This window comes from Phasianus colchicus, chromosome 8, assembly GCF_987193195.1.
Source record: "Phasianus colchicus chromosome 8, bPhaCol1.hap1.1, whole genome shotgun sequence".
In the NCBI taxonomy this organism is placed as follows: Eukaryota; Metazoa; Chordata; class Aves; order Galliformes; family Phasianidae; genus Phasianus; species Phasianus colchicus.
In genome coordinates, this window is record NC_143443.1 from 17334336 (window position 1) to 17351833 (window position 17498).

General features: G+C 62.4%; 3 protein-coding genes across 15 annotated transcripts in view; 2 read left to right on the plus strand and 1 right to left on the minus strand.

Annotated features, from left to right (window-relative positions):
• Nucleotides 1-8: 8 nt before the first annotated feature.
• TMEM150A (transmembrane protein 150A) lies at nt 9-6953 on the plus strand. 3 transcript variants are annotated; one of them, XM_090145129.1, is made up of 7 exons: nt 9-2331; nt 4177-4224; nt 5127-5198; nt 5321-5388; nt 5543-5670; nt 6030-6207; nt 6730-6953. In XM_090145129.1, the coding sequence occupies exons 2-7, from the start codon at nt 4184-4186 to the stop codon at nt 6951-6953; spliced, it is 711 nt and encodes a 236-aa protein (XP_090001255.1). In that variant the 5' UTR covers nt 9-2331; nt 4177-4183. The 3 variants fall into 3 exon arrangements, with proteins under 3 accessions (XP_090001255.1, XP_031457970.1, XP_090001256.1); XM_031602110.2 differs by lacking the exon at nt 9-2331 and adding an exon at nt 3081-3227; XM_090145130.1 differs by lacking the exon at nt 9-2331 and adding an exon at nt 3097-3227 and having other exon boundaries at nt 6108-6207.
• Nucleotides 6954-7361: 408 nt separating this feature from the next.
• On the plus strand, nt 7362-15950 carry NFKB2 (nuclear factor kappa B subunit 2). Of its 7 annotated transcripts, none has more exons than XM_090145115.1 (24): nt 7362-7452; nt 9462-9610; nt 10103-10213; nt 10460-10538; nt 10704-10744; nt 10844-10942; nt 11073-11224; nt 11504-11610; nt 11699-11857; nt 12030-12134; nt 12260-12345; nt 12443-12581; nt 12665-12781; nt 12851-13036; nt 13132-13267; nt 13345-13459; nt 13635-13842; nt 13928-14097; nt 14185-14287; nt 14366-14580; nt 14772-14841; nt 14933-15105; nt 15175-15286; nt 15361-15950. In XM_090145115.1, exons 2-24 carry the CDS (start codon nt 9566-9568, stop codon nt 15480-15482), a joined length of 2850 nt encoding a protein of 949 aa, XP_090001241.1. In that variant the 5' UTR covers nt 7362-7452; nt 9462-9565; the 3' UTR covers nt 15483-15950. The 7 variants fall into 7 exon arrangements, with proteins under 7 accessions (XP_090001241.1, XP_090001240.1, XP_090001237.1 ...); XM_090145114.1 differs by lacking the exon at nt 7362-7452 and adding an exon at nt 7653-7724; XM_090145111.1 differs by lacking the exon at nt 7362-7452 and having other exon boundaries at nt 10707-10744.
• PSD (pleckstrin and Sec7 domain containing) overlaps nt 15813-17498 on the minus strand; it is a 35521-nt gene continuing 33835 nt past the window's right edge. For all 5 annotated transcript variants that reach the window (XM_090145107.1, XM_031602093.2, XM_090145109.1 and 2 more), the window contains one exon: nt 15813-17414. In XM_090145107.1, the coding sequence (XP_090001233.1) occupies nt 17175-17414 (240 nt within the window). In that variant the 3' untranslated portion in view covers nt 15813-17174. The remainder of the gene's footprint in view (nt 17415-17498) is intronic.

Consider the following 17498-nt stretch of genomic DNA (forward strand, 5'->3'; position numbering starts at 1 on the left):
ATTCTCTAACAAAGCGAGGGGGAGTGGATGGATTTGTTCTAACAGCTGGTTGGTTCCTCTGGGGGCTGCGGTGGAGACAAGCCATGCAGAGGCTAAGTAGAAAAGGTTCCAGCGTAATTAAAAAGGAGCTGTAAGATTGGTGTTACGTTGGCGCCACACAGCCAGGACTGAAGGCAGAAGGCAAGAGCTGAATAGCAGGTACCCTGCAACATCTCAGCATACAGCCCCCTCAGTGACAATGTGTCTGCCCGCGTTTTCTGTCTGTTGAGGAAGAATTCATTTGCACTGACAGGACTCTGGATCAGCAGAAGCTCCTGGAGTCTTCCAGAGCTAGTCTTTGCATGGATGTGGGCAACCACACTCGCTTCCCTCATGGTGCTTTCTGCTTTGTGCTGTAGCAAGATCCACACAGTGCCTCTAGAGCTGTGCGAGGCATCAGTGCTTTCTGTTCTCAGAGAATTCCAGAAGACTTACAAGCTTGATAATGAGTTTTAAGAAGTTGGAATTTGTTTAAATTTCATGGGCAAAGGTCTAAATATTGCGTAATGGAAGTGTGACGCTCAAGCTAGGAAAGTCCCGTTCATAAATCCTGGTTCTTTTCCCCCTTCCACCATTTCTGAGGTGTTTTCATTCATTTAATCTTCTCCACCCTCTACTGCTTCGAAAGCTACGGTCCTTTCTGCTCTCAGATATTTTCCTTCATGTATTTGAATTCTTGCACTGCCTGCCCATGGTGCTTCTATAACCTATCTGCCCTGTACTTTCAAGCCTTGACTTCGATTTACAGCTCTGTTTTTCTAAGCTGCCTGCTGAAACCTTTAGATGATTAACTCTTTGTAAACCATTACTCAATTCTAAAGTGCCTTTGTGTGAGCACTGCTGCCCTCTGATCCCTGGACACTTGGCTAGCCCTTGGGCTGCTTGATGTGCTGTCACGTCGTGGCAAAGCCCAGCACTTTCTGCTGCCTGAAGATAGTTGTTTTGGGGACGCTGTGTTTCAAACTGTTCGCAAACCCACCCTGTACTTGGATCACTGCTACATCTTAATTCAGACAATTGTGGTGCAAAGCGAAAGCTAGCAGAGGGAAACTGCAGGAAATGGGACTGGAATGTAAAGAATGTAGGATAGAAAGACAAAATTGTGCTCTAGACAGTCTTTGCTAAACTGCAGATAGGAATGGACAGAAAAATAGATTCATTTCAGTGTTCTTGGGATTTTGTGATAAGGAGGTTTTGTTACAGAAAGAAACAACCAGAGAAATTGCTTGTTTTAGTGTGAGCTTAAAGGAGAAGAGGAATGAGCTGGCAGGTAGTGTGTGCTTGAGACCATTCTAGTGACCGAGCTGCCTTTAACCCTCTGTGACCAAAGCCCTGGGACAGCGGCTGCTGGGGAGGAGGGGAGGTCCTGGCGCTGGCCCCGGGGTTTGTCCCAGCGTACACTTCTTCAGACTTGGACTTCTTTCTCATTTTTACGGGTCTGACTCACTGTTGTTCCAGAGGATGCTGGACAGACATCACAGCAGTTGGGGATTGCTTGCCTCTTGCCGTTCCAATGTACATACACCAAGAACTTCTGCAGCTGAAATGGAGCAGGCATAAATGTCAGCGATCGGCATGTGTCAATAGGACAGCTTACTGTGAAGCTTTCTAATGGGAAAAAGCCCTATTTAAAAGATAAGCTGTGGCTGCAAAACATAAATTTGGCACTGAGACTTCAAGTGCAGACTCTGAAGCGCTGCAGCTTTTAATCAGATGCACTATGGAAATAACAATAATGGCCAAGCACTGAGCGCACTCGGCAGCCCTGCTGTGCAGGTACGAGGTCAGTGAGGTGCGCCTCGCTCCTGGAGCTGCCAGCTGCCGAGCTCCTTTGGAAAATCTGCTCTTGTTCAAGCCAGATGCTTCCTGACCGCAGTCCCCACTGCTCCGCACCACCTGTGCATGCAGAGCAGCCAGCTTGGCTTTGCGCTGCCCATCCCCATTGTCCAGGAACAATCCCGGCCCTGCGGAGCTGCTGGAGGCCGCAGCAGCTGCAGCGCTGCCCAGCGTCCCCACAGTGGGTGGCATTGTTCTGCTGCCGCCACGCAGAGGGCTGGGGCGGGCAGCGAGGCAACGGCATGGGGGGGAGTGCGGCCTAGTAATGGAGTGGTGGAGGTTTGCATCCCTCGGTGAAAGCTTGGTGAAATGCTGCGCTCAAAATCACGGAGTGACCACGGACCTCTGAGGAACTCGGCGTGGACTGCGGTTCAGATTTTTGGGAAGATCTTCAGGAGCAGCAGGTCCCTGTGTGCAGCGCAGCACCCTGTGTTGCATAACGTCTGCTGGAGCGAGGTGGGGGCACAGGTAGAGGAGCGTGGTGCTGCTGGGCCCTGCCAGGGCCTGCACACCCACTGGCAGCGGGAAGGCTGGGGGCCTGCAGCCACACGCCCGGGGCGGCACGAGGGTGTGCTGGGATGGGGTGCAAGCAGGAAATGTGGGTGCTGCTGCTGTGGCACGACCCGGCTGAACAGCCAGGGCCCACTGTGCTTCCTCTTCTGGGTGCAAGTCCACCAGTTAAGAAAAACAGCAGTGCGGTGGGACTGCGGGGTGACAGCTGATCCTCAAACCTGAGTGTAGGAAGGGTCAGGGCAGCAGACCGCGGTGTGCCTTATGCAGCTGGCAGGTGGACATCAGCGGCCGGGCTGCCGTGAGCCCTGTTCCCGCGTGTAACAATGCACGGGGAAGAGGAGGGAAGTGAGAGAGGTCCTCCCGGCCCGGCTGCTCCGCGGTGCACGGGCTCTGCGCGTGGAGCTGCGCCTGCCGTAGGGGGCTGGTATCGGAGGTACGGAGAGCATCGCTCCGGCGCGCAGGGCTCCGTGCGCGCCCGCTCCGCGCCCCGCCGCTCGCGGGCCGGCGGCGCTGCCGCCACGTGGCGCCCGGGGTCGGGCCGGGCCAGCGCCGCTCCGCGCTGCCCGCCGGGCGGGGCGGGCTCTGCCGCCGAGTGGGACCCCGCGGGGCGGAGCCGGCCCGGGTTGTCCCGTCCCGGCGCGGAGCGGCGCTGCCGACCTCGCTCCTCCCGGCCCCGCGGCGGGCGCTGCCCATGGGGAGCGCGGCCCGTCGGCGGCCCGGCAGCACGAGACCCCGGCGCTCGGCCCCGGCCCGCGGGGCGTGCCCGGCCCCGCCATGCCCGCCTGGGCCATCCTGCCCGTCATGCTGCCCGCCTTCACGATCACCGGCATGTGGATCGTGTGAGTACCCGCGGCTGCCCCCGCAGCGCCCGTCCGCGGCTCCGGCTCGGGGGCTGTGGGGTCCCGCCCGCCCCGCTGCCGGCCCGGCGCCGGGGTGCTCAGGGCGGGAGGTCACGCGGGTTTCGTCGCTCGTGCGGGGCACGGGCTGTCACCGCTGCCGGCCCGGCTGCCCCGACTCGGCCCGGGCTGGCGGCCGTCACCCCGGCTGCCCCGATCTCCGGGGCCGGTAGTGCACCGGACGAAGGCTTTCCCCAGGTGAGGGCTGCCCCGCGCTCTGTCTCGCTGCTCGCTCCCCTGTTACGTGGCACCCAGGGCGACGCGGGGCTCCTCTCACCCGTGCCTTCTGTTAACCTGACCCGTCTGTCCCAGCGGCTGCAGCGGTGTGAGCTGCGCGGGGCTGCCGGTGGGCTGGGCCGACCTGCGCCCGAGGTGGGACGCGGTGACAAGGTGCTAGACACAGGCAGTGCCGGTGGGGCTCCCCCTGCTCACGCCTCCCCTCGCACTGCCGCAGGGCTGTCTGCTGTGGCGAGCCCACCTCGTACCCCACCTGTCCGCTGCCGCTTTTTCGTGCTGTACCCGCTTTTATCCAGCGCCGCGGTGAGGAGCTGAGTGAGGCTGATCTGCACGTGGAGCCCTGCCGGCGCTGGGCTGCTTCTCCAGCCTGCCCCGAGCCCGTGGCAGCGGGAGTGCGGGCGGTGGGGAGGGGACAGGCCACCAGAGCAGCCGTGGGAGCAGCCTCGGCTGCACAGGACCCCAGCAGAAGGCAGGGTCGGGGCGCTGCCAGGGCCTGGCCCAGCAGGGAGCTCTGGCACAGAGCTGGGCTCGGCCGCTTACAGGGGCACGGTTCCTGCACAGGGCAGCCAGGGGAAGGCGGTGTGCAGTGCCCTGCAGGCAGCCCCGGAGCGGTTGCCCAGGTTCGTAGCGGTGACTCCGCTCTCGTTTTCCCCAGGTATGCCATGGCACTCTCCAACAACCACATCTGCCCTGTGCACAACTGGTAAGGTCGGGGCGGCAGGGCCCCAGTAACACGGGGGGACCAGAGGTCCCCTCCAGACGTCACCTTGCTTTACCCATGGGGGTTAAGTGTGGAACCACACGGGGATGCACCGCTTGCAAGGTTGAGCACCATGCTGCAGAGCCTCGAGGGCAGCCAAGCATGGCTGCAGCCAGCCCCCACTGCACGGTGGCCGGGCTTTGCTGCCTTGTGTGTGGGGACAAAACACTGAGCGTGGAAAAAGCATGGAATGAGCAGCCGAGGAGTTGCAGAGGGCCGTGTGTTTCACTGGGGAGGCTGAGCCCTGCTTGCTGGAGGCCAGTCTGGTGATGCCGGCGGGGCTGCAGGGTGCACCCAGCTGTGCCTGGGCTGGGGATGGGCGCTGGGAAGGGACCTGTCAGCTTGCTGTGCCACCCCAAATCTGTCCAGAAAACCTGAGTTAATTCTCACTAGAGAGCTTGAAGGAGGGAAAAAAACCAACTGCTGCTGTTTCCTGTCTGATGGCTTACTCTGTCTTGGGAAGAATGTGTTTGTCTCTGTGGCATAAACAGACGTTAATGATGAATAATGCTTCCGAACTTCAGGCTGCTTGCCTTAAAAAAAAAAAAAGAAAAGCTCCCAAACCAAACAGCACCACAAGGGCAGGCCTTGAGGCTCCACGCCTCGCTCGGGCTTGCGGTTGGAAAACAAAGCCACCAGTAAATGAGGAGACAGAAAACACACAGCGGGACCGGCCCAGCCCTTCCCAAACCTCCATCCTGTTTAACTGTGCAGTGGCTGAGCCGCTTTGGCTGCAGGCGGGCGCCGTGGGCTCTGCGGCTGTGTGGTGGGGGCACTGGGGTGACCCCAGAGGGGCTCCTCTCCTGGGGCCTTTGGCTTCCCAGCCCATCCATTGCTCTCTGCAGGAACTACAACCAGTCGTGTGGCCTGGACAGCCCCGGCTCCTGCTGCACGCTGGATCACATCCCGCTGGTCAGGTGAGGGCAGCAGGGGCCTGGAGAGGGCTGGGCGGGGGCTCGGGGTCATCGTTGAGTGGGCCCCAGGAGGACCTCACAGCCTGGTAATGCCTGCTGAGGGCTGCCCTGTCTTGTCCCCGCAGCAAGTGTGGCACCCTGCCTCCTGAGAGCTGCTTCTTCAGCCTCATCTGCAGCCTGGGCTCCTTCATGGGTGAGTGTGTGGCGCCGGGCTGGGAGTGGGCGCTGTGTGGTGCCAATCTGTGGGGTGCCCACCATGGTGGGGAGGGGGGCAGCCGGGCATCAGGGCCTGCTGGCATCAGGGTCTGCCATCACTGGTGCAGACAGGTGCTGTCTCCATCCCACAGTGATCCTGGTGGGGCTGCTGAGGTACGCCCACGTCCTGGAGCACGTTGGGCCATCGCTTCTCAACACCCTGGGGCTGGCTGCTGGCTGGATCTGTGCTGCTGGGCTCACCATGGTGGGCAACTTCCAGGTAAGGCCGCGGGGTGAAATGGGCCAGGCTGGGCTGAGATGGGGGATGGGAAGCATGATGGGGGCAAGTAGGCCTGGCTGTGTCCAGCTGCTAGAGGGGGTTGTGCTGGCGGAGGACACAGGACGTGGGATCGTTACATTCTGTCTGCTTGCCCCTTTGCTCAGCTCTGGGCCCTGTCCTTCTCTGGGCACTGGGGTTGCTCCTTGCTGTGGCTCTGGGCTGAGCTCCTTATCTCAGGAAGTAAATGCCGAGGCCATGGTTCTGCTGTCTGCTGGGCAGGGTCAGGAGGTGGTGCTGCAAGCACACCTCGGTGTTGCCCCGGCCATCCCCAGCTGACACTACCCATGCCGTGCCCGCAGGTGGATCATGCCAAGGTGCTGCACTATATTGGGGCAGGGGTGGCCTTCCCCACCAGCATGCTGTTCGTCTTCCTGCAGTCCGTCCTCACGTACCGTGCGGCCAAGACCCGCGGGCACTACTGGACCGGCCACCTGCGCAGCATCCTCACAGCCGTGGCCTTCGTCACCCTCGTCTTCAGTATCCTTCTCCTGGCCCCGTGGGCTGGGCAGGGACAGGCTCTAGCCTGATGCCGTGTGGTCTGGGGATACGGCAGCCTGGCAGGGCTCCAGCCCTGTGCTGGGAGGAGCCAAGAACCAGCTGTTTTTATTAACAGGTATTTTGAGCCCTTGGCAGTGTACAGTCTGAATTAGCTATAGCAGTGCCCTGGCAGAGCTGAGGCTGACACAAGCAGAGCACAGAAGCACTTTGTGCAAGTGCCCAGCACAGGAAAACCACAGCAGCCTGCAGGCAGGGCACGGCCCTCAGTCCGCACTGGGGCTGCAGACCGCCTGCGGGCAGGGCCCTGAGCGAGGGGCAGTGCTGTGTGGCTGCGGCTGTGCAGGGGCTGGGAGTGGGTTGGGGAGCAGCACAAGTCACAGGGGCTGGAGGGGACGAAGAGCAGGAGGACCTTGGTTTTGATGTGGTGCGATTGTGCAGAGGGTGCTGTCATCTTGGGTATCTGGGATATGGCCATGGTTTCCTTGACCAGCACGACCTTGGGTGGTGTGTTCTTCATCCAGGAGAGCTTTGTGCTGCAGCATGTGGCTGCCCTGTGCGAGTGGGTGTTCATCATTGATGTCCTGGTCTTCTACGGCACCTTCACTTTTGAGTTTGGGGCCATCTCCACAGACACCTTTCTGGTGCTGCTGAAGGCAAGCCGGGCCCCCAAGAGCCACAAAGGGGAGGACAGCCTGCCTGGCACGGAGGGGCTGCCCATGCTCTGAGCTCCGTGCCACGAGCATCTCCCAGCCTAGTGCCTCTGGGTGCAGTGTGTGTGTGTGTGCGCACGTGCGTGTGCACGTGGTGCTCTGTACCTGCCCTCTCACCTGGGGCTGCAGCCTATGTCCCTGCCCAGGGGCTGGGCCTGCCTCTTTTCAGCTGCCAGACACAATCGGGATCCCTCTGCCCAGGCTCTGGCCAATGGGTTCCCTGGGATCTCTGCACATTCCACGCTCCTTATCAGCCAGCATGGGAGCCTTGCAGGGCTACGGCTTCTTGGGGTCTGGCCAGGGTGAGTGTGTGTGGCCCCTGCTGTCCCCTGGGCTCGTGGGAGGGTGCTGAGTGGGTGTGTGGACACAGAGCTACGTATATGTATATATATATATGTATATATACACATACTATATCGTTTTCCCTGTCCCTCGAGAGGGGTGGCTGCTGCTGCTGTGCGCGTTGATCGGGTCGTGCTTTCCGACCAGCTCACAATCGGCCTAGAACCCACCGGTATGTGTAGTTCAAAGAGGATTTTTATATATAATATATTAAAAAACAACAACAACAACAAAACACAAACCAGTTACTAAGCGTGCACGAACCATAACAAAACGAATTGCAGCCCCGCAGGCCCCCATCGGCCGGCTGCCCCCCGCCCCGCCCCGTGTCCCCGTGTCCCTGCGGGCGGGGCCGGCCTGGAAGCCCCGGGAGGCGGGGCCGGGCCGGGACTTTCCCGGGGCAGCGGCGGCCGCGCGAGGCCGGCGGTGAGCGGCGGTTCGGAGGTGAGCGGCGGGGCGGCCGCGCTGTGCTCGGGGTCGCGGGTGGGGAGGTGCCGGCGGTTCTCGCAGGGCTCCGCTGCTCCCGTACCGTTACCGTATGGCGGGGAGAAGCGGGGGGTTCGGAGCTGGCATCCGTCCCTGCGGTCTACCCTGCCCGGGGGAAGGTCGTGTGTTTCCTTGTTGAGCTCGGTGGGTGCAGCTGCGCGGGGAAGGGCCCTGCAGGGCTGCCCCAAAGCTGCCCCTGAGGCCGATGCTGTAGTGGTGCTGTGGGTGATGCGGGGACCGGGATGGAGACCGGGCCCCAGAGGGGCTACTGGGGGCTGTGCGGGCACACGGCAACGGGAGAGACGTTGCTGATCGGTGCGTGGCCGGGTTTGCCCAAACGAAGTCAGCTGTGATGGGAGGACTGTCCTCAGTGGATCCGTGCTAGAGGTGGGCAGTGGGCTGGGAGTCTGGTGGCCATAGATGCCCATAGCTGTGACAGAATAGAGCCTGGAGTTGTGCAGAAAGCACGAGGTTGGGAATTTAGGGCTGTGATTCGCAGCTTTGGCAGGCTCCTGGGGAGCAAAATGGTAGAGGAGCAGCCCGGGGGGGAGCTGCAGCACGGTGCCTGTATGCCAGCGTGTGTCAGAGCGCTCCTGCTGCATCCCGTGCTCCTGGAGCACCTTCCTGGGGCTGCTGCACATCCCTGTCGGCAGACAGACTGATGGACATGGAGCTATACTTCTGACTTCAGGGAACCGGCTCAGCAGCTGTCACAGGAGGAAAGAGAACAGCACCTCCATTGCTGGGTTACGTTCAGGAGGCTGTGGGCATGAGAGCGGGGCTGCACTAGGCAGCGGGAGGCCCTGGCACCTGAGCTGTGAGATACAGGGCAGGAGGGAAGTGGGCTCCCCTGGGGCCACACAGAGGAGTACTGGGGCCTCCCTGCTGGTGCAGGGCTGCTACTTTGTGCGGAAGGCAGCCCCTGGCCTGAGAGTGAGGCTGAGCTGTGTGGCTTCCAGAAACAAGGAAACAAAGCTGCCCCTGGCCCTGCTTATAAGACAGGTGTTCCAGCTTCCCCTGATACATGGACACAGGGAAGGGAAACCTCTGGAGCAAGGTGTGGGCTGGCCAGAGGGCAGGTGCTGCCCTGTGATGTGCCCTCTTTATGCTGTGTGCTGCAACAAGGGCAGTGCTGAGCAAGCTGTGAAAGCCCCTCAGGAAGGGATAGAAGGGGGAGCTGCTGCTTGTGAAGGACACAGTGGGCCCTTCCCAAAGGCTCATTGGGCAGGGTGAGGGGTGGTGGAGGGATATTCTTCCCCTCCTTTATCTCTATAACATCCATGCCAACAGCTCTGAGGGCTGAGGGTGCAGGGGCCCAATCCCAAGCAGGTGCAGTGCTCCCCACCAGTGCATGGCCAAGAATGTGCTGTGTTCTTGGGCTCTGGGAACAGCACGAGGAAGGTCCCCCGGCCCCACACCTGGGCTCAGACATTGCTTCGGCTGCACCTGTGGGCAGGGGCACAGGGCAGCCCCTAGAGGCCCAAGGAGCCGGAGAATCTCCTGGAAGAAGCGCTTTTCAGCTTCCGAAGAACATGACTCACGCACGAGTGAACAATCCCCTTCCTTCCCCTGTTTCCCACACACCCAAAATCCCCCAAACGGGACCTGCAGCGGCCACTGATTCAGAAAATCATGGCATGAGGGCACAGCGGACTCGGATAGATATATATATATATGTTTTCCTTCCTTGTTCAGCGAGGAGAAGGGATGTGGAGGAAGCGAGCTCACCCCGCGCTGCCCTGACCCTGCCCTCTACCCGAGCTCCGTGGCGATTCCCTGCGGCAAACCCTGACGCGGCGATGCTGGGGCTGGACGGGCTGCTGCGGCCGGCCGCCTCCGGCACGGTGAGCCGGGGGTGCGGGCGCCGGGGTGGGCGCTGGGAGTGTGGGAAGGAGGGACGGGAACGCGGGCGGCAGGCGCTGCCCGCGGCCCCTCGAAGGGGAGGACGGAGGGCCGCCCTTACGCGGAACCGGCGCGGCGGGGGAGCCGCTCCGCGCCCTGCCCGGGACGCGCCGCGGGGCAGCGCCGTGAGCCGCGGGAGGAGCGTCCCCCGGGGTGCGGGGCCGTGCCCCGGAGGTGCCGCCGGGATTTCCAGTCCTCCCGGGGCTGCCCCCGCGGGGCCCCGCCGCTGACTGATTGCGATCCTCCCGCTCCGGGCCCAAAACTCCCCGGGTGTTTCGGGAGGGATGGAAGCGGCTCGCCCCGCGTCCGAACCCCCGCGCCGCCCCCGCCCCGCGCCGCCCTCCCGCCGCTGGTTGCCGCGGGGCCGTGCCGAGCCGGCGGGGCGGGGCGGTGACGCGCGGGGCCGTCATTTCCCGGCTCCGCGGGGTTTCTAGGGACTTTCCGGAGCGGCGTGCCTTCCTGCTGCCGCCGGCCCCGCTCAGCGCCCGCTTTTCCCGCAGGCCGGCGGCCGGCCCCGCAGCGACATGGACGAGCATTTCCAGCCCGTGAGTGCGGCCGGGGGTTCCCGCGGGGTGCTGTCTGTCTGCTTGGGTGTATGCGTGCCGTCTGGTCGCCTGTCTGTTTGCCTGTCTGTCCCTCTGCTCGGGTTGGGGTCAGCGGCAGACCCCGGGGACGAGGTGGGCTTTCTGTGCCTGCTGCTCCTCATTCCTGGGAGGTGGGGAGGTACGTGGGGTCTGCTCCCGGCCGGGGGGGGCCTCAGCCCTGCAGCTCACGCTGCCCTCCCCTCCCAGTGCCTGGATGGGATTGACTACGACGACTTCAGCTTTGGCTCCCACATGGTGGAGCAGAAGGAGCCCCTGATGGAGACAGGTAAGGGCTGCTTCCCCTTGGGTGGCTCGCAGCAGCGCCGTGTTCCCTTGTCCCCAGTGTGGGCTGGCTGGGAGCCCAGCCCTGCGCTCCAGAGTGGGGCTTTGCCACCTGACCCCGCTGCACCCTGTCTGCTGGGCTTCACCGGCTCCTCTCTTTGCCCTCCAGCAGTCGGCCCCTACCTGGTGATCATCGAGCAGCCGAAGCAGGTGAGGGTGGCACACGGGCGAGAGCAGGCGGAGCTGTCACTGCCACAGGGCACATTCCCAGTGCTGCTGTCAGGCTGAGCTCCACTTTGCTTTCTGCAGCGGGGCTTTCGATTTCGGTATGGCTGCGAGGGCCCTTCACACGGGGGTCTGCCAGGAGCCTCCAGCGAGAAGGGGCACAAGACCTATCCCACTGTCAAGGTGAGCACTGTGCTGCCGTGGCCCTGGGAGTGCACACGGGTTGGGATGATGCTCAAAGGAGGGAGGACGTGAGCCAGGCGCTAAGGAGCCCCAGGTCCGGCTTTGTGCTTCAGCTCCCTCCTCCCCGCAGATCTGCAACTATGAAGGGATGGCACGCATTGAGGTGGACCTGGTGACACACAGCGACCCTCCGCGTGTGCACGCGCACAGCCTGGTGGGCAAGCAGTGCAACGAGGCTGGCAACTGCATCGCCATCGTGGGGCCCAAAGACATGACGGCACAGTGCGTGTGGGGTGTTTTCTGAGATCTGCGGGAGTGGGGCGGGAGCTGCGTGCACTCTCTTACTGCGCACAGAGTTCCCTGTAGGTCCCATAAATGCAACCCTCGTGCTGGCCCAACCAGCTTCCGTTTGCATCCCCTCCAGCCCTGTAAGTCCCCACCGTGGCTGTTGGGGTCCTCTCTTCTGGGCTCCTCTCTCCCCGTGGCCCTGCACCACCGCCCCCCATGCCACGCCACTGCCTGTGGCATGGCTCTGTGCTGACTGTGGGCTCTCCTGGGCAGGTTCAGCAACCTGGGAGTGCTCCACGTCACCAAGAAGAACATGATGGAGATCATGAAGGAGAAGCTGAAGAAGCAGAAGACGCGCAACACAAACGGGCTGCTGACAGGTGAGAGCTGTGTGGGTTGGGGCAGTGGGGTCATACAGCCTGGGGCAGCTGCTGGGCACAGAGTGTCTGACAGTACCCCCCCCTGCAGAAGCTGAGCTGCGTGAGATCGAGCTGGAGGCCAAGGAGCTGAAGAAGGTGATGGACCTGAGTATCGTGCGACTGCGCTTCACCGCTTATCTCCGTGACAGCAGTGGAAACTTCACTCTGGCACTGCAGCCCGTCATCTCTGACCCCATCCATGACAGCAGTGAGCATGGGGCTGCTGTGGCGGGGACATGGGGGGGCTGTCATGCATGGGGTCACGGTGCTCTGGGTGTGCTGCTCCCAGCTGGGTGTTAACCGAGTGTGTGAGTGGCTCCATTTTGGCCCCCCTGGGCTCCTAGTGCTCTGTGGGGCTCCAACACCTCTTGGCCCCACAGAGTCCCCTGGTGCTTCGAACCTCAAGATCTCGCGGATGGACAAGACTGCAGGCTCAGTGCGGGGTGGTGACGAGGTCTACCTGCTGTGTGACAAGGTGCAGAAAGGTAAAGGGCTGCAGCTCTCGACATGGGCTGCAGCCAAGCAGACGTGAGCTCCGTGGCTGCGGGTGGCTGTGTCCCTGCAGCCAGGCAGCAGGGCAGGCAGTGCCCAGAGTCCCTTTCCTCCCCAGATGACATTGAGGTGCGGTTCTACGAGGATGACGAGAACGGCTGGCAGGCCTTTGGGGACTTCTCCCCCACGGATGTACACAAGCAGGTGCAGGGGGATGGCGCGAGTGGGTGCCTGTGGGGTGGGCAGGCCCATCTCAGGTTGCAGACCAGAGCAGGGCCCAGCGCTGTCCTTCTGTCCGCAGTACGCCATCGTCTTCCGCACGCCCCCCTACCACAAGCCCAAAATTGACCGTCCTGTCACCGTGTTCCTGCAACTGAAGCGGAAGCGCGGAGGGGACGTCAGCGACTCCAAGCAGTTCACCTATTACCCTGTGGTGGAAGGTGAGTGCTGTGGGATGGGGCTCCTGGCCCTGCGGCTGGGCTGCTCCCCTGCCCCTCAACCCCCTCCCCCTCTCTCCTGGCAGATAAGGAGGAGGTGGAGCGAAAGCGCAAGAAGGTGCTGCCTCAGTTTCCCCAGCACTTTGGCGGGGGCTCGCACATGGGGGGTGCCGGCGGTGCTGGGGGCTTTGGAGCAGGAGGAGGTGAGTGGGAACGTCCCGTACCCTGTGCTGCTGGCCTGGCCTGGCCCTGACCTGGCCTTTGCTCCACAGGTGGTAACCTCAGCTTCCCTTATTCATCCGGACTGGGATACAATAACCTCTACTCCTCCAACCCGCACCCCGTAGGGGGGGGGTACCAGGGCGGTGTGCAGATGAAGGCCCCCAGCGAGAGCGGGGATGGAGGTGACAGACAGGTGCCTACAGAAAGCACCTACTGCAGGGAGCTGCAGCGGCATGGTACGAGGGTTTGGGCTGGAGGCTGTACCCAGGGGGGCCACTGGGGGTGTGGGACCCAGAGCCCTCTGGGGCTGATGTCCTGCCTTGCCCTGCAGCCCACCTGTGCCACCTGTGGCTGCTGGCACGCCGCAACGCCCATGCCCTGCTGGACTACTCAGTGACTGCTGACCCCCGCATGCTGCTGGCTGTACAGAGGCACCTGGTAGCCTCACAAGATGAGAATGGGGACACGTGAGTGCTTGGAGACAGGGGCAACTTGGGGGGATCTGTGGCCATGGAGCTGGTATGAGGGCTGTCCTCTTCTGCAGGCCCTTGCACCTCGCCATCATCCATGAGCAGACAGCTGTGATCAAGCAGCTAATTGAGGTGGTGGTCAGCATCCCTAGCCAGCAGATCATTAATATCACCAACAATCTGCAGCAGGTACCGGGTTCCTGGGCAGTACTGTCACATTGTCACAGAGAAGGGCTGGGGTGGGGGGAGCCTTGCTCCTGTGTCCAGACCTGGGGCTGTAGCTGCCCCATTGCGATGCCATGCATGAGGAGTCGGGGCTGTGCTGGGACAGGCTTGTTGCTGTGATGATGCCTCTGTCCCACAGACACCGCTGCACCTGGCGGTCATCACCAAGCAGCCCCAGGTCGTGCAGCTCCTGCTGCAGGCCCACGCCAACCCCACCCTGCTGGACCGCTATGGCAACTCCCTGCTGCACCTGGCACTGCAGGCAGGTGATGAGGAGATGCTGCGGACGCTGCTGGCCCACCTGGGCTCTGCCACCCCCTACCTGCTGTGCTTGCCCAACTTCCACGGTGAGCGGAGTGAGGAGGGAAGGGATCACGCTGGAGAAGGGCCCTGGTGCCACAGGAGGGTGCTGAGCCAGTGCCACTGCCACAGGTCTCCTGCCCGTACACCTGGCTGTGAAGGCAAAGAGCCCGGCCTGCTTGGACCTGCTGGTCAGGAAGGGCGCGGATGTGAACGGCGTGGAGAGGCAAGGCGGCAGGACCCCACTGCACCTGGCTGTGGAGATGGAGAACCTCAACATGGCCACGCACCTGGTGAAGAAGGTAGGTAGGGGCTGGTTCCTCTCCACAGGGTGGGGGCGGAGGTGGAGGCAGGGCCCCCTCCTCACGGCCTCACACTTTTTTCTGTAGCTGGGAGCAAATGTCAACAGCCGGACCTTTGCTGGGAACACCCCCCTGCACCTGGCTGCCGGCCTGGGCTCCCCAACCCTCACCAAACTGCTGCTCAAAGCAGGTAAGCTGCAGCCTTGCCCTGCTGCTGGGTGCCTCGAGCAGCCCCTGCCCTCGGGGCTCAGCCCGGACCTTCTGACAGGGGCAGATGTGCAGCGTGAGAACGACGAGCCCGTCAGCCCCTCCTCGTCAGAGGCCAGCAGCGACACAGACGGCGACCCTGAGGAGCAGGAGCAGGCCATGGAGCTGGGGGAGCCAGCCCCAAGTCCCCATCCCACCCCCGAGGAGGAGCAAGGGGAGACAGGGCCTCGGCAGCGCCGCTGCCACACAGCTCTGGACCTGACCCGGAGCCAGAAGGTGTGTGGGGATGCACACGGGTGGGGGCTGTAGGGTGGGATCTCTAGGAGGTGTGAGGGCAAGGCCAAGCCAGGAGCTCTGCCAGGGCTGGCACCAGCCTGGTTCCCCTCTATGTTGCAGGCCCTGTGGGGTGCTGGGGAGTGCTTACTGGCGCTTGGGGCAGTGCTCACATCCATTCATGTGCCCTGCAGGTGCGGGACATCTTGCTGCAGGCCTCCCAACCGTGCCCTGATACTGAGCTGCCCACTGCCCCCCGGCCAGGTGAGCAGCCCTGCTGCAGGCACAGCAGGGCCGGCAACCCCCCACAGCAACAGGGACAGATGGTGTGTGACAGGGGTACATGTCCCCACAGGGAATGTGCTGTCTCTGGACAGCGATGCGCTGCAGGGGCTGGAGCAGCTGCTGAACCAGGACAGCAGCGGGTCGGACTGGATGGAGCTGGCCAAGAGGCTGGGGCTCTGCAGCCTGGTGGAGACCTACAAGGACACCCCTTCACCCAGCGTCAGCCTGCTGCGCAGCTATGAGGTCGGTGCCAGGCCCTATCCCTGTGCTGTCCCCTCTATGTGTCCTCTGCTCACCATGCTCTCCTTGCAGCTGGCCGGGGGCAGCCTTGGGGGGCTGCTGGAGGCGCTGGACTCCATGGGGCTGCATGGGGCTGTCAGAATGCTGCGCAAACCTGAGCCGCTGGAGAAGCTGCAGAGCACAGGTGCGGGACTGGGGGATGGGAGGGCCCTGCTGCCCTCGGCCCTCCCGGCTGACGGCCCTGGGCTTGCCTTGCAGAGGTCAAGGAAGACAGTGCCTATGGGAGTGAGTCGGTGGAGGAGGAGCAGGCGGCCGCCCTGAAGCCGAGGCCGGTGCCAGAGAGCGAGCTGCCCCACAGCCAGCAGCAGCAGGTGCACTGAGGGGCCGGGGGGGCCACGCTGCCCCCCGCCCTGCCTCTCCCACATAAGTGCCTTCTGGACTGGGGGCTGCGCTGCAGCCCGGCTGCCCTGCTGCTGAGGGCTGGGACACAGCGTGCCTGGCCCCACTCTGCTCTTATTTAATGGTCCCGCGCCTGGCGAATAAAGGGGACACGGTTTCCATTAGCCTCACCCCTCTGTGTCTGCCCTGAACCCTGAAAGACACAGGGAGAGCAGCTAGCCCGTGCCCCCTCGGCATCACCCCAAGTGCCTGCGCTGTCCCCAATACCGCTTCTGGGCTGCCTGGGGGAAAAACCACAGCGCGCCAAGAACTGAAGAGCAAGTTTTATTTCGGTAACCGACAGAAGAAGCTGTACAAAGGTTTTTCTCCCCCCGAGCCACCTGGAGCAAGGGTGGAATTTTTTTTTTTTCTTTTTTTCTTTTTTTTTTTTTTTTGCAATAGACTCAAAAGAGCAGAATAAAAAGTTTGACACATTCGCAAAGTGCTGAAACTGGCGAGGTCCCACGCACCAGGAGCAGCGGCAGCCCCCAGCCCTTCTCCAGCCCCAGTGCCTGCCACCTGCCTCCAGTGCTCCTGCAGCCACGTGAGCACCAGTGTTTGCTCCAAGGGTCCTCTGGCCATGCTCACCCTGTGGGCATGCCTGGGAACTGAGAGTGCCTGCAGCCAAAGAGAAGGCTCTCCAGCCTCTGCTCCTCCTCCTCTTATTGGACCGGCACTCAGCTTTGCATCCTCCAAGGCCCTCGTGATGCTTTGGAGAAGTGGCACTGGAAGGAAAGCCCCCCTCTCCATCCCCCACTCCATACCCATACCCACACTCAGGCAGGACCCAGGGCCACATCCAGACTGCAGGGCTGTGCCCACATTCACAAAGAGCCAGCATGCAGGCAGTGCTGCTCAGCTGCAGGGCTCTGCAGGAGGGCTGCTGGTGCAGGGTGGGGGCTCACAGCACAGCAGTGACGCTCAGCTCACTGTCTGGGGGGGTTCTGTGTCCTCCTCTGAGTCCATGTAAAAACATTTCCCCCCCAGAAGTGCACGGTCTATAGGACATGGCTGAGTTTGGTGCACTGTTTTTCTGTTAGTTGTTTTTTTTTTTTTTTAATAGTTCCCAAAAAGCGTCAAAATTAGCTCCCCAAAAAACTCCCTGGTGGTCAGCTCAATCTGGTACTAAAAAGTGCAAAACTGTATCACAAAAACCGTCCAAAAGTTGTAAGAAAGCAAGAGGCATGGGGGCAGTGGGGAGGGAGCCCTGGGTCCCCCCGGCCCTTGGGGTTGGGGCCAGGGATGGCTCCATCCCACATGGCATAATGGAGCTGGAGGAAGCAGCTGCCGGCTGCGCTGCAGTTTTACACCAAGGAAAGTAGCCCAGTCGGGGTGTCAGTCCCTGCCCCTCCCTGGGGTGGGGAGCTGGAGGGGAGCCTGCAGCCAAGCGCAGAACAAGGGGAGCAGGAATGAGTCTGTGGGGCAGCTCCGGCCTGCAGCCCCGTGGTCCTGCCCTGCATCTGACTCTGGCCCGGGGGCCGCCGGACTGCTGCTGGTGGCTGAGTATGGCTGTCCCCACCGCAACGCGTGCCCCTGGAGGATGGACTCATGCAGGGTCCCGGCAGGTAAGTGGCATCCACCCAGCGCCCTTGGGCAGGATCGGAGCTGCAGCGCAGGCGGCTGATGCCCCTGGCTTATGATTTCTGGGGGTGGCCGGGGGGCTGGCGGCTGGCACGCTCTGAGATGTTGCGCTTCACCTTGGTGCCTGTGCTGGAGGGCTCGGCGTTCAGCGAGGGGCTGGAGCGGGACTTTTTCAGGCCGTCATCCTCACCTCTTGCTGCGTCAAAGAGCGTGGACTCAAACGCCGCCAGGTCCTCGGAGCCAGCCTTCAGCTTGGCCCGCAGCAGCATGGCGTAGGTGCCGTAGCGGGACTTCTGGGGACAGAGCGCAGCAAAGAGAGCAGTGCGGTAGCAGGGCACGGCCTCTTCAGCTCGCGGAGTGCTTCTCGGCCCTCCAGC